The 27469-nt window shown below is 44.3% G+C and overlaps 1 protein-coding gene across 1 annotated transcript in view; it reads right to left on the reverse strand.

The window, feature by feature from the left end:
* Positions 1 to 15244: 15244 nt before the first annotated feature.
* LOC110528689 (endothelin-3) overlaps positions 15245 to 27469 on the reverse strand; it is a 57378-nt gene continuing 45153 nt past the window's right edge. The window contains exons 3-4 of the mRNA XM_021610821.2: positions 24965 to 25129; positions 15245 to 16266 (exon numbers count right to left, since the gene is read on the reverse strand). Coding sequence (XP_021466496.2) covers positions 16251 to 16266; positions 24965 to 25129 — 181 coding nt within the window. The 3' untranslated portion in view covers positions 15245 to 16250. The remainder of the gene's footprint in view (positions 16267 to 24964; positions 25130 to 27469) is intronic.

The following is a 27469-nucleotide window of genomic DNA, read 5'->3' on the forward strand; positions in this document are numbered from 1 at the left end:
CCTGCAGCAGCCTCTAGTCGTCTATCTAAACCAGTCTGATAAACCAGTCTGATCTGCAGCAGCATCTAGTCGTCTATCTAAACCAGTCTGATCTGCAGCAGCATCTAGTCGTCTATCTAAACCAGTCTGATAAACCAGTCTGACCTGCAGCAGCCTCTAGTCGTCTATCTAAACCAGTCTGATAAACCAGTCTGATCTGCAGCAGCATCTAGTCGTCTATCTAAACCAGTCTGATCTGCAGCAGCATCTAGTCGTCTATCTACACCAGTCTGATAAACCAGTCTGATAAACCAGTCTGATCTGCAGCAGCATCTAGTCATCTATCTAAACCAGTCTGATAAACCAGTCTCATCTGAGGTGTTATTGTGAAGGATCGGTGACCCTGGGACTGAACTGTGTGGTTACGCTAGTTACACCCTCCCCTGACAATAAACAGCCTAGCTAGTTACACCCTCCCCTGACAATAAACAGCCTAGCTCAATACCCAGGCCAAAGCCAAAGCCACAGGCAACCAAGGCACTTTGGAGAAAAATGTGCAAATTGCATCTTTTGGCTGAAAGAAACCAGTGTTTATTTCTTTGAGCATTTATCTTTGGATTTGAGGCTTATTGTCAAACCTCCTGGAGGAAGACGAGGGCTGTCTCCCAAATGGCACCCCGTTCCCTTTATAGTGCACTACTTATCTATCGGGCCCTGGTAAAAAAAAAAAGTAATGCACTGTCTAGAGAATAGGTTGCTGGGCTGCTCCTTACATGCTTAACAAATATAATTAACTAACACACACAGCAACAAATGTCAATTCTGCATTCAACCACAACATACCGTTCAAATGTATATATTTGTTTTGTGTCTACAGACCTGAAATACATTAGATTAAAATTGAATATCCTGTGCTTTGGCTGAAAAATGTTCAGGAATAATAATAATAATAATGTGTTTTTCTTGTTCTTTTTCCAATGAACACGTTGACTTCACATGACATGTTATTACTGTGTTATAGGGGCCATTCTGTCTGTCTAAACTCATTTGTGATGTTATTAATGTGTTATAGGGGCCATTCTGTCTGTCTAAACTCATTGGTGATGTTATTAATGTGTTATAGGGGCCATTATGTCTGTCTAAACTCATTTGTGATGTTATTAATGTGTTATAGGGGCCATTGTGTCTGTCTAAACTCATTTGTGATGTTATTAATGTGTTATAGTGGCCATTGTGAGGGGCGGGGGTGTGTGTCTATTTGTCAAAAACAGCTGGTGCACGATGTCTAATATTAAAGAAGTCTCGAGGTATTGCTCGCCTGAGGTGGGGTACCTTATGATAAGCTGTAGACCACACTGTAGACCACACTATCTACCAAGAGAGATCTCATCTATATTATTAGTAGCCATCTATTTACCACCACAGACCGATGCTGGCACTAAGACCGCACTCAACGAGCTGTATGAGGCCACTCAACCAGCTGTATAAGGCCACTCAACGAGCTGTATAAGGCCACTCAACGAGCTGTATAAGGCCACTCAACGAGCTGTATAAGGCCACTCAACGAGCTGTATAAGGCCACTCAACGAGCTGTATAAGGCCACTCAACGAGCTGTATAAGGCCACTCAACGAGCTGTATAAGGCCACTCAACGAGCTGTATGAGGCCACTCAACGAGCTGTATAAGGCCACTCAACGAGCTGTATAAGGCCACTCAACGAGCTGTATAAGGCCACTCAACGAGCTGTATGAGGCCACTCAACGAGCTGTATAAGGCCACTCAACGAGCTGTATAAGGCCACTCAACGAGCTGTATGAGGCCACTCAACGAGCTGTATGAGGCCCTCAACGAGCTGTATAAGGCCACTCAACGAGCTGTATAAGGCCACTCAACGAGCTGTATGAGGCCACTCAACCAGCTGTATAAGGCCACTCAACGAGCTGTATGAGGCCCTCAACGAGCTGTATGAGGCCACTCAACCAGCTGTATAAGGCCACTAAACGAGCTGTATAAGGCCACTCAACGAGCTGTATAAGGCCACTCAAACAGCTGTATAAGGCCACTCAACGAGCTGTATAAGGCCACTCAACGAGCTGTATGAGGCCACTCAACCAGCTGTATGAGGCCACTCAACCAGCTGTATAAGGCCACTCAACGAGCTGCATAAGGCCACTCAACCAGCTGTATAAGGCCACTCAACCAGCTGTATAAGGCCACTCAACCAGCTGTATAAGGCCACTCAACCAGCTGTATAAGGCCACTCAACCAGCTGTATAAGGCCACTCAACCAGCTGTATAAGGCCACTCAACGAGCTGTATGAGGCCACTCAACCAGCTGTATAAGGCCACTCAACCAGCTGTATGAGGCCCAAAGCAAACAGGAAGAAGCTCACCCAGAAGCGGCGCTCCTAGTGGCCGGGGACTTTAATGCAGGGAAAAATGAAATCCATTTTCCCTCATTTCTATCAGCGTGTTAAATGTGCAACCAGAGAAATAAAAACTCGAGACCACCTTTACACCACACACAGAGACGCTCGCCACCCATTTGGTAAATCTGACCATAATTATATCCTCCTGATTCCTGCATCCAAGCAAAAACTAAAGTAGGAAGTACCAGTGACTCAGATCCGTGGTCAGATGACGCGGATGCTACGCTTCAGGACTGTTGCTAGCACAGACTGGAATATGTTCTGGGGTTCCTCCGATGTCATTGAGGAGTATACCATCTGTCATCGGCTTCTTCAATAAGTGCATCGATGACGTCTTCCCCACAGTGAATGTACGTACATATCCCAACCAGAAGCCATGGATTACAGGCAACATCTACACTGAGCTAAATACTAGAGCTGTCGCTTTCAAGGAGCGGGACTCTAACCCGGAAGTTTATAAAAAATCCCACTACACCCTCAGATGCACCATCAAACAGGCAAATCATCCATTTAGGACTAAGATTGAATCCTACCACACCGGCTCTGACGCTTGAAAACTATTACTACAAAGGGAAACCCAGACGTGAGCTGCCCAGTGGTGAGAGTCTACCAGACGAGCTAAATGCCTTTTATGCTCGCTTAGAGGCAAGCGACACTGAAGCATGCAAGAGAGCACCAGCTGTTCTGACGAACTATTCAGGACGACTGTGTAATAACGCTCTCGGTAGCCGATGTGAGCAACGTTCACAAAGCTGCGGGGCCTGATGGCCATGACGTGTACTCAAATCATGCGCAGACCAACTGGCAAATGTCTTCACTGACATTTTCAACCTCTCCCTGACCGAGTCTATAATACCAGCGTGATTTAAGTAGACCACCATAGCCCAAGTAAGTGAAAGTAACCTGCCTAAATGATTACCGCCCGTGGCATTCCCGTCAGTAGCCACGAAGTGCTTTGAAAGTCTGGTACTGGCTCACATCAACAGCATCCTCCCAGACACCCTAGACCCTCTCCAATTTGCATACCGGCCCAACAGATCCACAGATGATACAATCTCAATTGCACTCCACACTGCCCTTTCCCACCTGGACAAAAGGAACACCTTTGTGAGAATGCTGTTCATTGACTACAGCTCAGCATTTAACACCATAGTGCCCTCAAAGCTGATCACTAAGCTAAGGACTCTGGGACTAAACACCTCCCTCTGCAACTGGATCCTGGACTTCCTGATGGGCCACCCTCAGGTGTTGAGGGTAGGCAACAACACATCCACCACGCTGACCCTCAACACTGGAGCTCCCCAGGGGTACGTGCTCAGTCCCCTCCTGTGCTCCCTGTTCACCCACGACTGCGTGGCCAAACACGACTCCAACACCATCATTAAGTATGCTGACGACACAACAGTGCTGACCATAATTCTATCCTGATCACCAACAACGATGAGACAGCCTATAGGGAGGAGGTCAGAGACCTGGCCGTGTGGTGCCAGGACAACAACCTCTCTATCAATGTGAGCAACACAAAGGAGCTGATCTCGTGTGTGCGTTTGTGTTTTATATCTGACCTATACAGTACCAGTCAAAAGTTTGGACACACCTACTCATTCAAGTATGATAGTATGGCAGCGTTGCAGTTGTTGACACAAACCGGTGCGCCTGGCACCTACCCAGTTCAAAGGCACTTCAATCTGTTGTGTTGCCCGTTCACCCTCTGAATGGCACAATCCTTATCTCAATTGTCTCAAGGCTTTAAAAAAATCCTTCTTTAACGTGTCTCTTACCTTTCATCAACAATGACTGAAATGGATTTAATAACAGGTGACGTCAATAAGGGATCAAGGCGTTCACTATGTCATGGAAAGAACACGTGGTTCCTAATATTTTGTACACTCAGTGTAGTGCACTACTTTGGACCAGAGCACTCTGAAGGAAATAGTCTTTTGTGACACACCTTGTATGACAGGGTTTTTAAAATTGACAATAAACAAGACATCAGAAATACTACTGTTAACCCTGGACTTTACTCAAGCCCAGATTGATAGAAGACAGATCCGTTGCAAGGGAGCATTAGTGTGACAGAGGTGGAATGCAGTGTGTGACGTGCCTCACCGCTATGATACACAGGATGAACAGAGATGTCACGTCCCTGTCTTTGAAACGTGTTTTTTTCTTTTTCTTTCTGTAGCTGAGTGCAGATTGGCTTCTTGTGGATTATCAGCAATTACACCTAAATCATTCCACATATACTGAAATTACTCTGGGAGTGTGAGAGGAGAGCCCCACCCAGTGCTCTGGGACGGGGAGAGCCCCAGGGAGGTTGGAGGGGAAAGATTAAGATATCAGGTCATACGTCTTTTCTGGATTTGGTTGCTTTCACCACATCTTTCTTCTCTGACATTGAGTCTTAGAAAACTGCCATTTTGACAATAACAAATAGAATTACTCCCAAAAATGTATAACCAAGCTTTTATGAGTTTCTCTCAGGAGAACATTATGGGAGTAGAAGAAAGGTTTAGATATCAGGTCATACGACCTTCCTACCTTGATTGTTTTCTATCACATCATTCTTTGCATATATATTTTTTTAAATAATTGCTAATAACATTGCTAATAACACCTAAAGGTCAGGTCGCAGTTGTAAATGGCTGGTTAAATAAAGGAGAAATATAAAATAAAGGTTGGTGTGTAGGGTTGTAGGATGGGGAAATAATCAGTAGTTTATATCCTGTAGTGTTTTGTATTCAACCAGGGCTGTAATGAAGGTGTTCATTAAGAGACATCAGATAATGTTGTTGGCATCAGTAGCAGAGAACAGAGCAGAGCAGCCGCCCGGGGGGGGGGCGACCTGGGTTCAAATTCTATTGAAAAAAATCATTTCAAATACTGTAGTTGGACTTGATGGAGCGTGCCTGATGCTATGTGCACACCCTGCCAATCTGGCACTCCAGGCAGGCTGAAGCAAAGATGAAAAGTATTTGAAAGATTGAAAATAGTATTTGAACCCAGGTGTGGTATCAGAGTGGAATGTACCTGAGATGCAAAGTAGCACACAGAAACAAACACGTCCATCCAACCCGCAGGATAATTACTGCACAGATCTTAGCTAGTCTTTCACAACAGTCACCGCTGAATATCTAACTGTATTTACTGTGAGTGTAATGAAACACGATGGGAGACAGAAAGCTGGTTTCAAGCGCAGGGCACAGCAGGTGTTTATTTGTAAAGGACCACAGGGGGAGGCAGGTAGCTGGGTCCATTGGCAGGCAGAAGGTCATACACAGGAGGAGGCAGGTAGCTGGGTCCAGGGGCAGGCAGAAGGTCATACACAGGAGAAGGCAGGTAGCTGGGTCCAGGGCCAGGCAGAAGGTCATACACAGGAGGAGGCAGGTAGCTGGGTCCAGGGCCAGGCAGAAGGTCATACACAGGGGGAGGCAGGTAGCTGGGTCCAGGAGCAGGCAGAAGGTCAAACACAGGAGGAGGCAGGTAGCTGGGTCCAGGGGCAGGTTGAAGGTCATACACAGGAGGTCCAAAAGGGCAACAGTACAGGCAGGGAAAAGGCAAGTAACGTAGTCCGGGAGATCAGGCAAGAGGTTGACAACAGGACATCCAGGCATAAAGGCAGGGAATAGGCAAATGGCGTCGTTAGTGAGGCAGGCAAAAACTATCACACAGGATTATATCACGGGAGAACCAGCGCTCTGAAAGACGTGTGTCACAAAACAAACAATACCTCTCAGTGATTGGGTGCAAAGAACTGAACTAAATAGTGTGTGATAATGACACACAGGTGTGTGAACAGGTGATCAGAATTCAGGTGATTGGGATCTGGTGAGTGAGCTGCGTTCAGGGGATCTACGTGTTTGAGAGTTGGAAGCAGACGTTACAGTGCTGGAAAAGTGGAGGCAGCTCCTGTTTTCATTACGACTTGTGGTAATGTGTTTCTAAATCAATAGCTGTTAAGTGGTCTGAAAATGTCAGAAACATTAACTTGATTGACCATGCTGTAGGTCATTTAAATGTTTGTTACATGCAATATGCTTTTTATGTTGCTCTCCGGTTTTGTGATGAAACGAAGGTGTGGTTGAATTTATTCTTCTCATTGTCTCAGCCTTAGGCCTATATATCACAGTGGCAAGGCATGTGAACTAACAGATTATAGAACAAACAAACGAGTGTGAGCTGGAAAGTGAGCTGCGTTCAGAGGATCTACATGTGTGAGAGTGTGAGTTGGAAAGTGGGCTGCGTTCAGGGGATCTTACATGTATGAGAGTGTGAGCTGGAAGCAGACGTTACAGTAAGTAGCTGTTTCCATCTTATTCCCCACATTAAGTGTTTCCAAATGTGTTTTCAATCTACAAAGAAGAGCTCTGCTTAACTCATGTAACAGATTTGCAATCTGTGATATTCTGTTGATAAAGTGCATCCTACTGCCAAAACCAGCAGGGTTTTAACCACGAAGACACAAGAGGGAAACCAATTTATTCTACATGAACCTATGAAGCACGGAGGCCTACCTGAAAAGCTTGAGAGGTAACGGATTGTTGGGGAGATCCAGAAATAACATTCAATCCTGTTCAACCACTGAGAGGAATAGACCTGCTCACCCTCCTGTTCAACCACTGAGAGGCATAAACCTGCTCACCCTCCTCCTGTTCAACCACTGAGAGGCATAAACCTGCTCACCCTCCTCCTGTTCAACCACTGAGAGGCATAAACCTGCTCACCCTCCTCCTGTTCAACCACTGAGAGGCATAAACCTGCTCACCCTCCTCCTGTTCAACCACTGAGGCATAAACCTGCTCACTCTCCTCCTGTTCAACCACTGAGAGGCATAACTGAAACACTGTATGTGCTAGGAGCTATCATCTACCCCAAGGCCAACGTTTCCTTCCTTGATTCATATTTTTATACATTTATTTTTACAATTCACGATTGTTTACACCGATCTAAAATGACACACAAATCCGCCATTCTTTAAACAAGCGGTAAAATTCCAGAGGAAGATAAAAGAGAGAGCTACAGCTACAGGACAAAATGAATGAGCTACAGGACAAAATGAATGAGCTACAGGACAAAATGAATGAGCTACAGGACAAAATGAATGAGCTACAGGACAAAATGAATGAGCTACAGGACAAAATGAGCTACAGGACAAAATGAGCTACAGGACAAAATGAGCTACAGGACAAAATGAATGAGCTAGAGGATAAAATGAATGAGCTACAGGACAAAATGAATGAGCTAGAGGACAAAATGAATGAGCTACAGGACAAAATGAATGAGCTACAGGACAAAATGAATGAGCTACAGGACAAAATGAATGAGCTAGAGGATAAAATGAATGAGCTAGAGGACAAAATGAATGAGCTAGAGGACAAAATGAATGAGCTACAGGACAAAATGAATGAGCTACAGGACAAAACGAATGAGCTAGAGGACAAAATGACTGAGCTACAGGACAAAATGACTGAACGAGAGAGGATCCTCATGTTGTTGCCCAGAGAAAACCTCCCTGGTCTTGAATCTGGTTGAATCTGTGGTTATAAGTTCACTGTGTTGGGTACAGAGATGAGGTAGTCATTCAAAAATCATGTTAAACACTATTATTGCACAAAGCGTGAGTCCATGCAACTTATTATGTGACTTGTTAAGCACATTTTTAGGTAGGCTATTTTATGATAATAATAATAGTAAGAATGATTTAAAAAAAATAATGATAATATTCATTCATAATAATAATAATGGATAAGGAAAATAAAGTCTAGAACTGACTATCAACTGATCGAGTCACTTTCTGTAATAAATAATATGTATAATAAAATTGAGGGTTCATGTAAATAATAATATAAAAAATATTTTGTAGAGGAATAACATTTTGGGGAAATCAGTTCTAGACTTTATTTTCCTTATCCATTATTATTATTATCAATTAATATTATCATTATTATTTAAAAAAAAATCATTATTACTATTATTATTATCATAAAATAGCCTACCTAAAATATTTATTGAGTTAAACTACGTACAGGAAATGAGCTTTTCCCTAGGTCCCTCAAATGAAACAAAATCATATAATATCTCAATAAATAATTATTTGAAACAATTATGTGAAATGGGGGCCCTGGTGAAAAAAGTTTGGGAACCTCTGATGTACACCTCTGGGGGTAAATCTTTACAAATTAATAAAAAATGAAAAGCTGAAATGTCTTGAGTCAATAAGTATTCAAATCCGTTGTTATCGCAAGCCTAAATATGTTCAGGAGTAAAAATGTGCTTAACAAGTCACATAATAAGTTGCATGGACTCACTCTGTGTGCAATAATAGTGTTTAACATGATTTTTGAATAACTACCTCATCTCTGTACCCCACAAATACAATTATCTGTACGGTCCCTCAGTCGAGCAGTAAACTTATAAACACAGATTCAACCACAAAGACCAGGGAGGTTTTCCAATGCCTCGCAAAGAAGGGCTCCTATTGGTAGAAGGGTAAAAATACAGAAAAAGCAGACATTGAATATCCCTTTGAGCTTGGTGAACTTATTAATTACACTTTGGATGGTGTATCAATACACCTAGTCACTACAAAGATACAGGCGTCCTTCATAAACTATAAAAATAACATATTCAAGTATAACACCCTAAAGCTTAAACAGCTTATTTTCATTGTGGATAAAAAGAGAGAACAGAGAAAAGAGCACAGGCACAATTCTTGAGGAAAACCTGGTTCAGTCTGCTTTCCAACCGACACCGGGAGACCTTTCAGCCAGAAAATAACCGAAAAGTCCAAAATACTCTGAGTGGACAAAACATTAAGAACACCTCCTCTTTCCATGACATAGACTGACCGGGTCAATCCAGGTGAAAGCTATGAATCCCTTATTGATGACAGTTATTAAATTCACTTCAATCAGTGTAGTTGAAGGGGAGGAGACATGGTTAAAGAATCATAAAGAAGGATTTTTAAGCCTTGAGACAACTGAGACATGGATTGTGTATGTGTGTCATTGAGGGTGAATGGGCAAGACAACAGATTTAAGTGCCTCTGGTAAGGTAGTAGGCGCCAGGCGCACCGGTTTGTGTCAAAGACTGCAACAATGCTGGGTGTTTCACGCTCAACAGTTTCCGGTGTGTATATCAAGAATGGTCCACCACCCAAAGGACATCCAGCCAACTTGACACAACTGTGGGAAGCATTGGGGTCAGCATGGGCCAGTATCCCTGTGGAACGCTCTCGACACCTTGTAGTCCCTGATGACTTGAGGCTGTAACACTGCATCCTTTCAGTCATAGGTAAATTCATAGGGGGTAAACATCTCAGTCCCAAGGAAACAACAAACATAGAAAATACAGTCCTACATACCAGGACGATTCAGCCATACAAACTTGGACTATTCACATCCTACAAACGTGGACTATTTGCAGACCTGCAAACGTGGACTATTTGCAAGCATAGAAACTTATAATGTTAGACAATTAATTTAGAAAGGGATAGAGTTTTAAACATGATATCTGCCGTTCCTTGGCTTTGTGCTAGAAGGGCATATTGAGGGTACATTCCAAGACAACAACAATCCAGATGCTTAAGGACTAGATGAATTCTACCCCTTCTGTGGCAGACGGTAGCCCACATAGTTCCCAATCTTATTGAAACAGAGAGCAAATATTGGATAAGCTCAAAGATATTTAACTTGATTAAATTTCAGCCAGAAGTTGAGGGCTCTCAAAATTGTTCCCAGGTGTCTTAAGAAATGATTTGGCTATAGAACGAACTGCTGTGGTTGTTGTGTTTTCTCTAAGTTCTGGTTCGTTTTTTGTTCTGTAGCTACTGCTGATTCCTGTCCGTCTCACTGTACTGTAACAAATAAGAAAATTATTATTATTATTCAATTATTATTAAGAAATGAAAACATGAGTAAATAATCAAACTTTTTATTTGATTCACATACAGATGTCATTTGTAATTCTGGGTGCTGTATATATGTTCAGAACTTTTGTGAAACAGCACAGTTGAAAAATAAATGGCAAATAGAAACTGGATGGTCTTCAGAGATAGGGGTTAGGGGTTGAGGGTAGCTGAAGGATGGTACTAAAAACAAACAAAAGATAACTAAATAAAATATACTGCGTCTGTAAAATGTATATACTGTAGTATGTACAGGGCATTCGGAAAGTATTCAGACCCCTTGACTTTTTACACATTTTGTTACGTTACAGACATTCTACATTTATTTTTTTCCCCCTCATCAATTCACACACAATACCCGATAATGACATCACAATACCCCATAATGACATCACAATACCCCATAATGACAAAGCAAAAATGTAGTTTTTTTTTAGAAATGTTTGCAAATTTACTACAAATAAAAACTGAAATATGACATTTACATAAATATTCAGACCCTTTACTCAGTAATTTGTTGAAGCACCTTTGGCAGTGATTACAGCCTCCAGTCTTCTTGGGTGTGATGCTACAAGCTTGGCACACCTGTATTTGGGGAGTTTCTCCCATTCTTTTCTGCAGATCCTCTCAAGCACTGTCAGGTTGGATGGGAGTGTCGCTGAACATTTATTTTCATGTCTTTCCAGAGATGTTCGATTGGGTTCAAGGCTCTGGCTGGGCCATTCAAGGACATTCAAAGACTTCTCCCGAAGCCACTCCTGCGTTGTTTTGGCTGTGTGCTTAGGGTCGTTGTCCTGTTGGAAGGTGAACCTTTGCCCCAGTCTGAGATCCTGAGCTCTCTGGAGCAGGTTTTCATCAAGGATCTCTCTTTACTTTGCTCCGTTTAAACAATTAAAATAAAATAAAATAAGGCCGTAACGTAACAAAATGTGGAAAAAGTCAAGGGGTCTGAATACTTTCTGAATGTGCTGTATAAGCTGTAAGTAGAAGCCTAAGTGTTGTTGTCCACTAGTTAACTTCAATTAGGTGGTAGGGTTAGGGGGAAAATAACAAAGGAAAATATATTTAAAAAAATATATATACATTTTATATATACATTTACCAAAAAAATTGGAAATGATGCAGGCAATTACATTTATGGAAGCTACAACCTACCTGAAATATTAAAGCTGATTCAGTGTTTCCTTGTACGTGTATCTTTGAAGGTAGCTGTTGGATGTTTTAAAGACAATCTAGAATGCTCTTTCTGCTGGTAGTTATCTGGTCTATAGTTTTAAACATGTCTCATAGTCTGGTTGAACATGGTATTTATCTCCCGTATAGATGTTACATAATCTATACAATTATAACAAGCTAATATGTCGATGGCATGTGTCCCAAATGATTTCCGAATCCCTGTGTAGTGCCTTAGTCTTGACCGGAGAACTACGGGCCCTGGTCAGATGTCATTTGGGACATAGCCCATGTTAGTAACGCAAACATGCAAGTTACACAGATTACAGCAGCGTATCAATACTATACACAGTATATAAACTCATACGAGGTATTTCAGTACCTCCTGTAGCTTAGTCTCAAAGTTACATATGAGTTTTTTAAGGGAACTAGAAGTTTCCGCAGTCAACCCGAGCTTTAGTAGGATCAATCTCTCAAGATATACACCGTGCCATGCTTATAGATGTGGTCAAATATTCACCCTTGCATGATTCACAATTTCTTCTATAACAAGTTGAACTTGAAAATAACTTTTGGTGTTTATACATGCATTGTTTGATTTACCTATGATCAAAAATGAAATGGAGATTTTTCAATTAAAAGTTAAAAAATGACCTGAACTAAATTATACAAACGAATTTGGTTGGAGGCAGTAATTCTGGTTAAATGTAATTTTTCTCACCTGTGGTAAGTAGCAGGAGACTACAGGGTATAAATAGTCATTCAACCAGTTTTGAAAATAAGAAACGGAACATTCTGCTCCATTGTAAAGTGCAAGGGTGCTAATATATTTGACAGCATCTGTAACAATAATAACATCAGCACTAACGAAGCCTGGCGTGGAAGACGTTATTTCCACGAAATAAATGGACGACTCTGAGGGTAGTCCTGGTTAGGGTTTCTGAGGGGATCCATGGTCCTGGTTAGAATTTCTGAGGGGATCCATGGTCCTGGTTAGGGTTTCTGAGGGGATCCATGGTCCTGGTTAGAGTTTCTGAGAGGATCCATGGTTCTGGTTAGAGTTTCTGAGGGGATGGTTAGGTTTTCAAAATTCCAATAATTTTCCAAAAGTTCCAGTAACTTTGCCAAAATTACCAGGTTTTTCCCAAAATTCTGGTTAGTGGATTCCGAATTAACTGATTATTCCTGCCTGATTAGGGGATTCCAACCAGGATTTGGGGAAAATTACCAGAATTTTGCCTAGTGAACAGTAATCTGGTTTAAACTAAACGTGGCTTTGGTGAGTTAAGACCGAGTGAACATAACTAGTACATTTTTAAACATGGAAATTAATTTTGTAAAGTCCTGGCATTCATAACTTGAGACATTATTCGTTAAGACATGTGTTGGAATACAATAGGGACATCATATGGTTTCTATTGAATACGTATGGCATCCATACATTACAGGTCACAGCATGTAGTTCTGGTATTCGTTCTACAGGAAGAAATGATAAACTTTATATTAATGGACACCATCACTCCATTTCAAGTCTGTTTATAAAGCCACTTCCAACGCAGCGGTTAGTCATCAGTGGTTAGCCAGTCTCACTGTATCTCTGGATGAGCACAGATCAACCCCAGAGGTGCGTTCAACCAGGCGAACAGTTTGTGATTGTTAGCTAACAGAAGCTAACACATTCTATATGATTTGTGTAAGCAACAAAAAATTAGCTAGCAGTCTGAAAAGATGTGGAGTGATGGAGCACAGATCCACACCAGGAGTCGTAGAGGATCACAGAGCCACACCAGGAGTAGTAGAGGAGCACAGAGCCACACCAGGAGTAGTAGAGGAGCACAGAGCCACACCAGGAGTAGTAGACGAGCACAGATCCACATCAGGAGTCGTAGAGGATCACAGAGCCACACCAGGAGTAGAGGAGCACAGATCTACACCAAGAGGAGTAAAGGAAACAGAGGAACAAAGTCTTTGTGCTTATGTATCCTGGTAAAACCTCTGAGGTTGCAGTCCATCCACTCAGATGAACATTCTGTGTATAGGTCTTTCAGCTCCAATGCCAGAGTTCTTCCCTGGATCTGACATTCCTGATTATGCAGGCCAGACAAACAACCTTTAAGTCCTAGATGTCTCTCCCTTACAGCTAACCAGTCCTCCTTCAGGTCAGCTTGTTGGGGTTGTGGACCAAAAAAAAAAAGTAGTAGTTGTCATTACATTAAAGTAGTAGTTGTCATTACGTCAGCTGGCTATAGGTCGGTTACAGGAAATGCTCACTACCACATATATCTGTGGAAATATATACGCTGGTCTGCTATATATTAGACATCTTGAGGGGAAGTTTTGTTTTTCAGGTTTCTTTCTGGAGGTATGCCAATTCCTCTAGCCGATATCATCAGCTGCATAACAAGGCATTCAGTCCAGCAACAGGTGCTATATGAAAAATCCAATATGTCAGAAGAAATGTATGTACACTGTTCCGCCACATATCATTAAAAAGCCAAGGGTTTCCGGTTGTCTCTCTGTAGATATGTTGTTCCTTTGACTGATAGTCTGAAGTTGTGTTGTTCCTTTGACTGATAGTCTTTAGTTGAACTGTAGTTGTTGCTGTAGCAGGTATCAGTCTGTAGTTGTTGCTGTATCATGTATCAGTCTGTAGTTGTTGCTGTAGCAGGTATCAGTCTGTAGTTGTTGCTGTAGCAGGTATCAGTCTGTAGTTGTTGCTGTAGCAGGTATCAGTCTGTAGTTGTTGCTGTAGCAGGTATCAGTCTGTAGTTGTTGCTGTGGCAGGTATCAGTCTGTAGTTGTTGCTGTGGCAGGTATCAGTCTGTAGTTGATGCTGTATCAGGTATCAGTCTGTAGTTGATGCTGTAGAAGGTATCAGTCTGTAGTTGTTGGTGTAGCAGGTATCAGTCTGTAGTTGATGCTGTATCAGGTATCAGTCTGTAGTTATGTTGTTCCTTTGACTGATCGTCTGTAGTTGAACTGTAGTTGTTGCTGTATCAGGTATCAGTCTGTAGTTGTTGCTGTAGCAGGTATCAGTCTGTAGTTGTTGCTGTAGCAGGTATCAGTCTGTAGTTGTTGCTGTGGCAGGTATCAGTCTGTAGTTGATGCTGTATCAGGTATCAGTCTGTAGTTGATGCTGTAGAAGGTATCAGTCTGTAGTTGTTGCTGTAGCAGGTATCAGTCTGTAGTTGATGCTGTAGCAGGTATCAGTCTGTAGTTGTTGCTGTAGCAGGTATCAGTCTGTAGTTGTTGCTGTAGGAGGTATCAGTCTGTAGTTGATGCTGTAGAAGGTATCAGTCTGTAGTTGTTGCTGTGGCCGGTCTCAGTCTGTAGTTATGTTGTTCCTTTGATAGTCTGTAGTTGAACTGTAGTTGTTGCTGAAAGCTGATATCAGTCTGTAGTTGTTGCTGTAGCAGGTATCAGTCTGTAGTTGAACTGTGTTGTTGCTGTAACAGGTATCAGTCTGGAGTTGTTTCTGAAGCAGGTATCAATTTGTAGTTGAACTGTAGTTGTTGCTGTATCATGTATCAGTCTGTTGTTGATGCTGTAGCAGGTATCAGTCTGTAGTTGTTGCTGAAAGCAGGTATCAGTCTGTAGTTGTTGCTGTATCATGTATCAGTCTGTAGTTGTTGCTGTAACAGGTATCAGTATGTAGTTGATGCTGTAGCAAGTATCGTATCAGTCTGTAGTTGTTGCTGTAGCAGGTATCAGTCTGTAGTTGTTTCTGCATCAGGTATTAGTCTGTAGTTGTTCTGTATCAGGTATCATCAGCCTGTAGTTGTTGCTGCAGCAGGTATCAATCTGTAGTTGAACTGTAGTTGTTGCTGTAGCAGGTATCAGTCTGTCCTTGTTGCTGTATCAGGGATCTGTTTGTAGTTGTTGCTGTATCAGGTATCATCTATAGTTGTTTCTGTAGCAGGTATCAGTCTGTAGTTGTTTCTGTAGCAGGTATCAGTCTGTAGTTGTTGCTGTAGCTGGTATAAGTCTGTAGTTGAACTGTAGTTGTTGCTGTATCAGGTATCAATCTGTAGTTGTTGCTGTAGCAGGTATCAGTCTGTAGTTGTTTCTGTAGCAGGTATCAGTCTGTAGTTGTTGCTGTAGCTGGTATAAGTCTGTAGTTGAACTGTAGTTGTTGCTGTATCAGGTATCAATCTGTAGTTGTTGCTGTAGCAGGTATCAGTCTGTAGTTGTTGCTGTAGCAGGTATCAGTCTGTAGTTGTTGCTGTAGCAGGTATCAGTCTGTAGTTGTTGCTGTAACATGTATCAGTCTGTAGTTGAACTGTAGTTGTTGCCATAGCAGGTATCAGTCTGTAGTTGTTACTGTAACAGGAATCAGTCTGTAGTTGTTGCTGTAGCAGGTATCAGTCTGTAGTTGAACTGTAGTTGTTGCTGTAGCTGGTATCAGTCTGTAGTTGAACTGTAGTTGTTGCTGTAGCAGGTATCAGTCTGTAGTTGTTGCTGTAGCAGGTATCAGTCTGTAGTTGAACTGTAGTTGTTGCTGTTGCAGGTATCAGTCTGTAGTTGTTGCTGTAGCAGGTATCAGTCTGTAGTTGATCTGTAGTTGTTGCTGTAGCAGGTATCAGTCTGTAGTTGAACTGTAGTTGTTGCTGTAGCAGGTATCAGTCTGTAGTTGTTGCTGTAACTGGTATCATTCTGTAGTTGAACTGTAGTTGTTGCTGTAGCAGGTATCAGAAGTTGTACTCAGGTTGAAGATGTGTTAGGGCAGGTAGACACAAGACATGTGTTTCTCCTGTTCAGGTGACTACCGTAACCTCTGCCTGGGGAGAGAAAAGAAAGAATGGTCGATTAGATTAGTCACTTACAGTCTGTAATCATACAGTCTCTAGCTCTCCTAAATATAATAGTATCTTGCTGTCCTGGATAGAATAGTCTCTAGATGTCCTGGATACAATAGTCTCTAGCTGTACTGGATAGGATAGTCTCTAGCTGTCTGGGATAGAATAGTCTCTACTTGTCCTGGATAGAATAGTCTCTCCCTGTCCTGGATGGAATCGTTTCTAGCTGTCTGGGATAGAATAGTATCTAGCTGTCTAGGATAGAATAGTCTCTAGCTGTCTGGGGTAGAATCGTTTCTAGCTGGCCTGGATAGAATAGTCTCAAGCTGTCTGTGATAGAATAGTCTCTAGCTGTCTGGGATAGAATAGTCTCTACCTGTCCTGGATGGAATCGTTTCTAGCTGTCCTGGATAGAATAGTCTCTAGCTGTCTGGGATAGAATAGTCTCTAGCTGTCTGGGATAGAATAGTCTCTAGCTCTCTGGGATAGAATCGTTTCTAGCTGTCCTGGATAGAATAGTCTCTAGCTGTCTGTGATAGAATTGTCTCTAGCTGTCCTGGATAGAATAGTCTCTATTATCTAGATGTCCTGGATAGAATAGTCTCTAGCTGTACTGGATAGGATAGTCTCTAGCTGTCTGGGATAGAATAGTCTCTAGCTTTCTGGGATAGAATAGTCTCTATCTGTCCTGGATATAATTGTCTTTATTATCTAGATGTCCTGGATAGAATAGTCTCTAGCTGTCTGGGATAGAATAGTCTCTAGCTGTCTGGGATAGAATAGTCTATAATATATAGACGTCTGGGATAGAATAGTCTCTAGCTGTCTTGTTTAGAATAGTCTCTAGCTGTCTGGGATAGAATAGTCTCTAGCTGTCTGGGATAGAATAGTCTCTAGCTGTCTGGGATAGAATAGTCTCTAGCTGTCTGGGATAGAATAGTCTCTAGCTGTCTGGGATAGAATAGTCTCTATTATCTAGATCTCCTGGATAGAATAGTCTATGGCTGTCTGGGATAAAATAGTCTCTAGATGTCCTGGGATAGAATAGTCTCTATCTGTCCTGGACAGAATAGTCTCTATCTGTCCAGGATAGAATAGTCTCTAGCTGTCTGGGATAGAATAGTCTCTAGCTGGCTGGGATAGAATAGTCTCTAGCTGTCTGGGATAGAATAGACTCTACCTGTCCTGGATAGAATAGTCTCTACCTGTCCTGGATGGAATCGTTTCTAGCTGTCTGGGATAGAATAGTCTCTAGCTGTCTGGGATAGAATAGTCTCCACCTGTCCTGGATGGAATCGTTTCTAGCTGTCCTGGATAGAATAGTCTCTAGCTATCTGGGATAGAATAGTCTCTAGCTGTCCTGGATAGAATAGTCTCTATTATCTAGATGTCCTGGATAGAATAGTCTCTAGCTGTCCTGGATAGAATAGTCTCTATTATCTAGATGTCCTGGATAGAATAGTCTCTAGCTGTACTGGATAGGATAGTCTCTAGCTGTTTGGGATAGAATCATCTCTAGCTGTCTGGGATAGAATAGTCTCTATCTGTCCTGGATATAATTGTCTCTATTATCTAGATGTCCTGGATAGAATAGTCTCTAGCTGTCTGGGATAGAATAGTCTCTAGCTGTCTGGGATAGAATAGTCTCTAGCTCTCTGGGATAGAATCGTTTCTAGCTGTCCTGGATAGAATAGTCTCTAGCTGTCTGTGATAGAATTGTCTCTAGCTGTCCTGGATAGAATAGTCTCTATTATCTAGATGTCCTGGATAGAATAGTCTCTAGCTGTACTGGATAGGATAGTCTCTAGCTGTCTGGGATAGAATAGTCTCTAGCTTTCTGGGATAGAATAGTCTCTATCTGTCCTGGATATAATTGTCTTTATTATCTAGATGTCCTGGATAGAATAGTCTCTAGCTGTCTGGGATAGAATAGTCTCTAGCTGTCTGGGATAGAATAGTCTATAATATATAGACGTCTGGGATAGAATAGTCTCTAGCTGTCTTGTTTAGAATAGTCTCTAGCTGTCTGGGATAGAATAGTCTCTAGCTGTCTGGGACAGAATAGTCTCTAGCTGTCTGGGATAGAATAGTCTCTATTATCTAGATGTCCTGGATAGAATAGTCTATGGCTGTCTGGGATAAAATTGTCTCTAGATGTCCTGGGATAGAATAGTCTCTATCTGTCCTGGACAGAATAGTCTCTATCTGTCCAGGATAGAATAGTCTCTAGCTGTCTGGGATAGAATAGTCTCTAGCTGGCTGGGATAGAATAGTCTCTAGCTGTCTGGGATAGAATAGACTCTACCTGTCCTGGATAGAATAGTCTCTACCTGTCCTGGATGGAATCGTTTCTAGCTGTCTGGGATAGAATAGTCTCTAGCTGTCTGGGATAGAATAGTCTCCACCTGTCCTGGATGGAATCGTTTCTAGCTGTCCTGGATAGAATAGTCTCTAGCTATCTGGGATAGAATAGTCTCTATGTAACGGTTCTCTTGTTGTGTAGTAGAGGCGGACCAAAACGCAGCGTGGTGGTTGTTCATCGTATTTTAATGAAGACACTATACATGAACAAAACTAACGAAAACAAGAAACGTGAGAACAAAAACAGCCCTATCTGGTGCAAACACAAAGACAGGAACAATCACCCACAAACACACAGTGAAACCCAGGCTACCTAAGTATGATTCTCAATCAGAGACAACTAATGACACCTGCCTCTGATTGAGAACCATACTAGGCCGAAAACATAGAACTGCCCCAAAACATAGAAAAACAAACATAGACTACCCACCCAACTCACGCCCTGACCATACTAAATAAATACAAAAACAACGGAAATAGAGGTCAGAACGTGACAGTACCCCCCCCCAAAGGTGCGGACTCCGGCCGCAAAACCTTGACCTATAGGGGAGGGTCTGGGTGGGCGTCTGTCCGCGGTGGCGGCTCTGGCGCGGGACGCGGACCCCACTTCGCCATTGTCCTAGTCCGCCTTATTGTCCGCCTCCGTGGCTTACTCACCCTGCCCACCCCTCTCAATGACCCCACTGGACAGAGGGGCTGCTTGGGACAGAGGGGCAGCTCGGGACAGAGGTGAAACAGCTGCTCGGGACAGAGGGACAACTGCTCGGGACAGAGGAGCAGCTGCTCGGGACAGAGGGGCGGCAGCAGCTCGGGACAGAGGGGCGATAGCAGCTCGGGACAGAGGGGCGATAGCAGCTCGGGACAGAGGGGCGATAGCTGCTCGGGACAGAGGGGCGATAGCTGCTCGGGACAGAGGGGCGATAGCTGCTCGGGACAGAGGGGCGATAGCAGTTCGGGACAGAGGGGCGATAGCAGTTCGGGACAGAGGGGCGGCAGCTGCTCGGGACAGAGGGGCAGCTGCTCGGGACAGAGGGGCGGCAGCAGCTTGGGACAGAGGGGCGACAGCTGCTCTGGACAGAGGGGCAGCTGCTCGGGCGGCCCCTGGCTGACTGACGGCACTGGCGGCCCCTGGCTTACTGGCGGCCCCTGGCTGACTGGCGGCCCCTGGCTTACTGGCGGCACTGGCGGCCCCTGGCTGACTGGCGGCACTGGCGGCCCCTGGCTGACTGGCGGCACTGGCGGCCCCTGGCTGACTGGCGGCACTGGCGGCCCCTGGCTGACTGGCGGCACTGGCGGCCCCTGGCTGACTGGCGGCACTGGCGGCCCCTGGCTGACTGGCGGCACTGGCGGCCCCTGGCTGACTGGCGGCACTGGCGGCCCCTGGCTGACTGGCGGCACTGGCGGCCCCTGGCTGACGGGCGGCACTGGCGGCCCCTGGCAGACGGGCGGCACTGGCGGCTCCTGGCAGACGGGCGGCACTGGCGGCTCCTGGCAGACGGGCGGAACTGGCGGCTCCTGGCAGACGGGCGGCGTTGGCGGCGCTGGGCAGACGGGCGGCGTTGGCGGCGCTGGGCAGACGGGCGGCGTTGGCGGCGCTGGGCAGACGGGAAGCTCAGCTGGCGCTGGGCAGACGGGAAGCTCCGGCAACGCTGGAGAAAAGGAAGGCCCTGGTAGCGCCGGAGAGGCGGGAGACTCCGGCAGCGGCGCCGGGCAGGCGGGAGGCTCCGGCAGAGGCGCCGGACAGGCGGGAGGCTCCGGCAGAGGCGCCGGACAGGCGGGAGGCTCCGGCAGCGCTGGAGAGGAGGAAGGCTCTGGTAGCGCCGGAGAGGCGGGAGACTCCGGCAGCGCTGGAGAGGAGGAAGGCTCTGGACGGATGGGCCGGAGAGACAGCCTGGTACGGGGAGCTGCCACCGGAGGGCTGGGGTGTGGAGGTGGTGACGGATAGACCGGGCCGTGCAGGCGCACTGGAGCTCTTGAGCACCGAGCCTGCCCAACCTTACCCGGTTGAATGGTCCCGGTCGCCCTGCCAGTGCGGCGAGGTGGAATAGCCCGCACTGGGCTATGCAGGCGAACCGGGGACACCGTGCGCAAGGCTGGTGCCATGTAAGCCGGCCCAAGGAGACGCACTGGAGACCAGATGCGTAGAGCCGGCTTCATGGCACTTGGCTCGATGCCCACTCTAGCCCGGCCGATACGCGGAGCTGGAATGTACCGCACCGGGCTGTGCACCCGCACTGGGGACACCGTGCGCTCCACAGCATAACACGGTGCCTGCCCGGTCTCTCTAGCCCCCCGGTAAGCACAGGGAGTCTGCCCAGGTCTCCTACCTGGCGTAGCCATACTCCCTGTTAGCCCCCCCCCAATAAATTTTTGGGGCTGCCTCTCGGGCTTCCTTCCGCGCCGCCGTGCCTGCTTCGCCAACTCCATTCTCTGATAGCCTTCCGCGCACTGCTCCATCGAATCCCAGGCGGGCTCCGGCACTCTCCCTGGGTCGGCCGCCCACCTGTCGATCTCCTCCCAAGTAGTATAACCCATGCCATTGCTGTCCATAACGTCCTCCCATGTCCATACCTCCTCGCGCTGCTCCTGCTGCTGCTTTCTCCGTTGCCCATTACCACACCGCTTGGTCCTGTTGTGGTGGGTGATTCTGTAACGGTTCTCTTGTTGTGTAGTAGAGGCGGACCAAAACGCAGCGTGGTGGTTGTTCATCGTATTTTAATGAAGACACTATACATGAACAAAACTAACGAAAACAAGAAACGTGAGAACAAAAACAGCCCTATCTGGTGCAAACACAAAGACAGGAACAATCACCCACAAACACACAGTGAAACCCAGGCTACCTAAGTATGATTCTCAATCAGAGACAACTAATGACACCTGCCTCTGATTGAGAACCATACTAGGCCGAAAACATAGAACTGCCCCAAAACATAGAAAAACAAACATAGACTACCCACCCAACTCACGCCCTGACCATACTAAATAAATACAAAAACAACGGAAATAGAGGTCAGAACGTGACACTCTAGCTGTCCTGGATAGAATAGTCTCTATTATCTAGATGTCCTGGATAGAATAGTCTCTAGCTGTCCTGGATAGAATAGTCTCTATTATCTAGATGTCCTGGATAGAATAGTCTCTAGCTGTACTGGATAGGATAGTCTCTAGCTGTCTGGGATAGAATCATCTCTAGCTGTCTGGGATAGAATAGTCTCTATCTGTCCTGGATATAATTGTCTCTATTATCTAGATGTCCTGGATAGAATTGTCTCTAGCTGTCCTGGATAGAATAGTCTCTATTATCTAGATGTCCTGGATAGAATAGTCTCTAGCTGTACTGGATAGAATAGTCTCTAGCTGTCTGGGATAGAATAGTATCTAGCTGTCTGGGATAGAATAGTCTCTATTATCTAGATGTCTGGGATAGAATAGTCTCTAACTGTCTGGGATAGATTCGTCTCTAGATGTCCTGCGATAGAATAGTCTCTAGCTGGCTGGGATAGAATAGTCTCTAGCTGTCTGGGATAGAATAGTTTCTAGCTGTCCTGGAAAGAATAGTCTCTAGCTGTCTGTGATAGAATAGTCTCTAGCTATCTGGGATAGAATAGTCTCTAGCTGTCTGGGATAGAATAGTCTCTATTATCTAGATGTCCTGGATAGAGTAGTCTATGGCTGTCTGGGATAGAATAGTCTCTAGATGTCCTGGGATAGAATAGTCTCTAGCTGTCTGGGATAGAATAGTCTCTAGCTGTCTGGGATAGAATAGTCTCTAGCTGGCTGGGATAGAATAGTCTCTAGCTGTCTGGGATAGAATAGTCTCTAGATGTCCTGGATAGAATAGTATATAGCTGTCTGGGATAGAATAGTCTCTAGATGTCCTGGGAAAGACTAGTCTCTATCTGTCCTGGATAGAATAGTCTCTATCTGTCCAGGATAGAATAGTCTCTAGCTGGTTGGGATAGAATAGTCTCTAGCTGTCTGGGATAGAATAGTCTCTAGCTGGCTGGGATAAAATAGTCTCTAGCTGTCTGGGATAGAATAGACTCTACCTGTCCTGGATAGAATAGTCTCTACCTGTCCTGGATGGAATCGTTTCTAGCTGTCTGGGATAGAATAGTCTCTAGCTGTCTGGGATAGAATAGTCTCTATTATCTAGATGTCCTGGATAGAATAGTCTCTAGCCATCTGGGATAGAATAGTCTCTAGCTGTTCTGGATAGAATAGTCTCTATTATCTAGATGTCCTGGATAGAATAGTCTCTAGCTGTCCTGGATAGAATAGTCTCTATTATCTAGATGTCCTGGGTAGAATAGTCTCTAGCTGTACTGGATAGGATAGTCTCTAGCTGTCTGGGATAGAATCGTCTCTAGCTGTCTGGGATAGAATAGTCTCTATCTGTCCTGGATATAATTGTCTTTATTATCGAGATGTCCTGGATAGAATAGTCTCTAGCTGTCTGGGATAGAATAGTCTCTATTATCTAGATGTCTGGGATAGAATAGTCTCTAACTGTCTGGGATAGATTCATCTCTAGATGTCCTGGGATAGAATAGTCTCTAGCTGGCTGGGATAGAATAGTCTCTAGCTGTCTGGGATAGAATAGTTTCTAGCTGTCCTGGATAGAATAGTCTCTAGCTGTCTGTGATAGAATAGTCTCTAGCTATCTGGGATAGAATAGTCTCTAGCTGTCTGGGATAGAATAGTCTCTATTATCTAGATGTCCTGGATAGAATAGTCTATGGCTGTCTGGGATAGAATAGTCTCTAGATGTCCTGGATAGAATAGACTCTATCTGTCCTGGATATAATAGTCTCTAGCTGTCTGGGATAGAATAGTCTCTAGCTGTCTGGGATAGAATAGTCTCTAGCTGGCTGGGATAGAATAGTCTCTAGCTGTCTGGGATAGAATAGTCTCTAGATGTCCTGGATAGAATAGTCTATAGCTGTCTGGGATAGAATAGTCTCTAGATGTCCTGGGAAAGACTAGTCTCTATCTGTCCTGGATAGAATAGTCTCTATCTGTCCAGGATAGAATAGTCTCTAGCTGGTTGGGATAGAATAGTCTCTAGCTGTCTGGGATAGAATAGTCTCTAGCTGGCTGGGATAGAATAGTCTCTATCTGTCTTGGATAGAATAGTCTATAGCTGTCTGGAATAGAATAGTCTCTAGCTGGCTGGGATAGAATAGTCTCTATTATCTAGATGTCCTGGATAGAATAGTCTCTAGCTGTCTTGGATAGAATAGTCTTTAGCTGTCTGGGATAGAATAGTCTCTAGCTGTCTGAGATAGAACAGTCTCTAGATGGCTGGGATAGAATAGTCTCTATTATCTAGAAGTCCTGGATAGAATAGTCTCTATTATCTAGATGTCCTGGATAGAATAGTCTCTAGCTGTCTGGGATAGAATAGTCTCTATTATCTAGATGTCCTGGATAGAATAGTCTCTAGCTGTCTGGGATAGAATAGTCTCTATTATCTAGCTGTCCTGGATATAATAGTCTATAGCTGTCTGGGATAGAATAGTCTCTAGCTGTCTGGGATAGAATAGTCTCTAGCTGTCTGGGATAGAATAGTCTCTATTATCTAGCTGTCTGGGATAGAATAGTCTCTAGCTGTCTGGGATACAATAGTCTCTATTATCTAGATGTCCTGGATAGAATAGTCTCTAGCTGTCTGGGATAGAATAGTCTCTAGCTGTCTGGGATAGTATAGTCTCTAACATCTTTGACTGAGTTGGGTTAACTGCCAGAGGCAGGGCAAGGGAGGAGAATGCACAACAAGCCTCTGCAGTATGTCTCTGCAGGCGCCGTGTTGGACAGATAAGACAGGGTAGAAGATAGATCTACTTACTGACAGCAGAATCAAAGAGATAATCTTGTCTCTAAAGCATTCAGAGGTTGGCTAATCAGTTAATATCCAAGTGTGATATGAAAAAAAGTGTCTGAAATTGAAAGGTAACATTGGATATGTGAACCCGCTGACCTGATGGGGCCTAAACCATCTAATATATAGCTGATGTGGTAGACCTAGACCTGTCAGCTTTAGCTGATGTTTGAAGACAATTTTGTAAATCTGTCATTTAAATCTGATAAAAGCCACATAAGTGTCTGTGTGTGTGTGTGTGCATGCGTTAAATCAATTGGCGAAGGAAAACAGTGGAGTAGTACTTAGTCCTAAACTCTTCATTACAGCCACAGAGGAATACGAAATAAGAAATTATATCAAAACATGACTTGTCTGTGGTGTGTGTGTGTGTGTGTGTGTGTGTGTGTGTGTGTGTGTGTGTGTGTGTGTGTGTGTGTGTGTGTGTGTACCAACCTGTCAATGCAGAATCTGCTGCACTCTATGTCCGTCTGCTCTGCACACACACAGCGCTGTGATTCCTTCCCTCCTCCTCCTCCTCCTCCTCCTCCTCCTCTCTCACTGGAGCGACGTACACGCTGGGAGCTTCTGTAGCTGGACATACCGTACGGCACTGTACGCCTACACAAACACACACAGGCAAATCATTAGCATAGGGAGTATAGGTAGCCTGGCAGTAATGTAGCTGTTAGAGCATTGGGACGGTAACCCAAAAGGTTGCTTGTTTGAATCCCCAAGGTGGAAAATTCTGCTGTTCTGCCACTGAGCAAGGCACTTAACAACTTCTCTCTGTGTGCCGATGACATCGCTTAAGGCAGCCTTCTGCATCTCTCTGATTCAGTTTCAATTAAAAGCATTCAGACTAGGTTCCCCATGTACCATACCCTACATATCAATAGGTTCCTCTTCCAATTGAACAGCTTTATTTAATTTGTTGCAAATCTATTTTTAAATAAATATTATTATATCTAGAATATCTACAACACAAGGGTGGAGGAGAAGAAAGGGAGGGAGAGAGGGTGAAGGAGAAGAGGAGGGAGAGACAGTGGAGGAGAGGAGGAGAGGAAGGAGGGAGAGAGGATGGAGGAGCGGAGGAGGGAGAGGAGGAGGAGGGAGAGAGGGTGGAGGAGGGAGAAGAGGAGGGAGAGGAGGAGGACAGAGAGGGAGAGGAGGAGGGAGAGAGGATTGATGAGAGGAGGAGAACGGAGAGCGAGAGGAGGGAGAGAGGGTGAAGGAGGAGGAGAGGAGGAGTGAGAGAGGCTGGAGCAGGAGAGTAAGATGGTGGAGGTTGGAGGTAGAGAGGTGGAGGACGACGAGTAGGAGGGTGGAGGAGGTTGGAGGTAGAGAGTAAAATGCTTCCCAAGTGGCACCCTATTCTCTATATACCTGCACTACTTTTGACCAGAGCCCCATGTCCACTTTAATGAATAGGGTGTCATTAGGGACAAACCCTCTCTGCTTGCTGTACTTCACGTTACAGTCTCTGTCTTTCATTTGAATTAAATTCAAAGGGGCTTTATTGACAGGTGAAACATATGTTTACGTTACCAAAGCAAGTGAAATAGATAATTTAAAAAAAAGTGAAACAAACAATCAAAAATGATCAGTAAACATTAGACAAAGGAATAGAGACATTTCATATGTTATGTTATGTTGTGTTTTTAAAGATGTGCAAATAGTTAAAGCATGAAATGAAAATAAATAAACATAAAGATGGGTTGTATTTACAATAGTGTTGTTCTTCACTGGTTGCCCTTTTTTCTGTTAACAGGTCACAAATCTTACTGCTGTGATGGAGTGCTCGTACTTATCAACATTGGCTTTGTTTTCCAATTCTTTGTGGGTCTGTGTAATCTGAGGGAAATGTGTGCCTCTAATATGGTCATACATTTGGCAGGAGGTTAGGAAGTGCAGCTCAGTTTCCACCTCATTTTGTGGGCAGTGAGCACGTAGCCTGTCTTCTCTTGAGAGCCAGGTCTGCCTACGGCGGCCTTTCTCAAAGCCAGGCTATGCTTACTGAGTCTGTACATAGTCAAAGCTTTCCTTAAGTTTGGGTCAGTCACAGTGGTCAGGTATTCTGCCACTGTGTACTCTCTGTTTAGGACCAAATAGCATTCTAGTTTGCTCTGTTTTTTGGTAAATTCTTTATAATGTGTTAAGAAATTTATTTATCTTTTTGTTTTCTCATGATTTGGTTGGGTGTAATTGTGCTGTTGTCCTGGGGCTCTGTAGGGTGTGTTTGTGTTTGTGAACAGAGCCCCAGGACCAGCTGGCTGAGGGGACTCTTCTCTAGGTTCATCTCTGTAGGTGATGGCTTTGTTATGGAAGGTTTGGGAATCGCTTCTTTTTAGGTGGTTGTAGAATTTAGTCTCTCTTCTGGATGTTGTTCATTAGCGGGTATCGGTCTGATATGCATTATTTGGTGTTTTAAGTTGTACACAGAGGATGTTTTTGCAGATTTATGCATGCAGAGTCTCAATTTGGTGTTTGTCCCATTTTGTGAATTCTTGGTTGGTGAGCGGACCCCAGACCTCACAACCATGAAGGGCAATGGGCTCTATAACTGATTCAAGTATTTTTTGCCAGATCCTAATTGGGATGTCAAATTGCACGTTCCTTTTGATGGCGTAGAAGGCCCTTCTTGCCTTGTCTTTCAGATCGATCACAGCTTTCTGGAAGTTACCTGTGGCGCTGATGTTAAGGCCGAGGTAGGTATAGTTTGTTGTGTGCTCGAGGGCAACGGTGTCTAGGTGGAATTTGTATTTGTGGTCCTGGCGACTGGACCATTTTTGGAACACTATTATGTTGGTCTTACTGAGATTTACTGCCAGGGCCCAGGTCTGACAGAATCTGTGCAGAATATCTAGGTGCTGCTGTAGGCCCTCCTTGGTTGGGGACAGAAGCACCAGATCAGCAAACAATAGATATTTGTCTTCAGGTTCTAGTAGGGTGAGGCCGGGT

Source organism: Oncorhynchus mykiss, chromosome 7 (genome assembly GCF_013265735.2).
Source record: "Oncorhynchus mykiss isolate Arlee chromosome 7, USDA_OmykA_1.1, whole genome shotgun sequence".
NCBI classification, from domain to species: domain Eukaryota; kingdom Metazoa; phylum Chordata; class Actinopteri; order Salmoniformes; family Salmonidae; genus Oncorhynchus; species Oncorhynchus mykiss.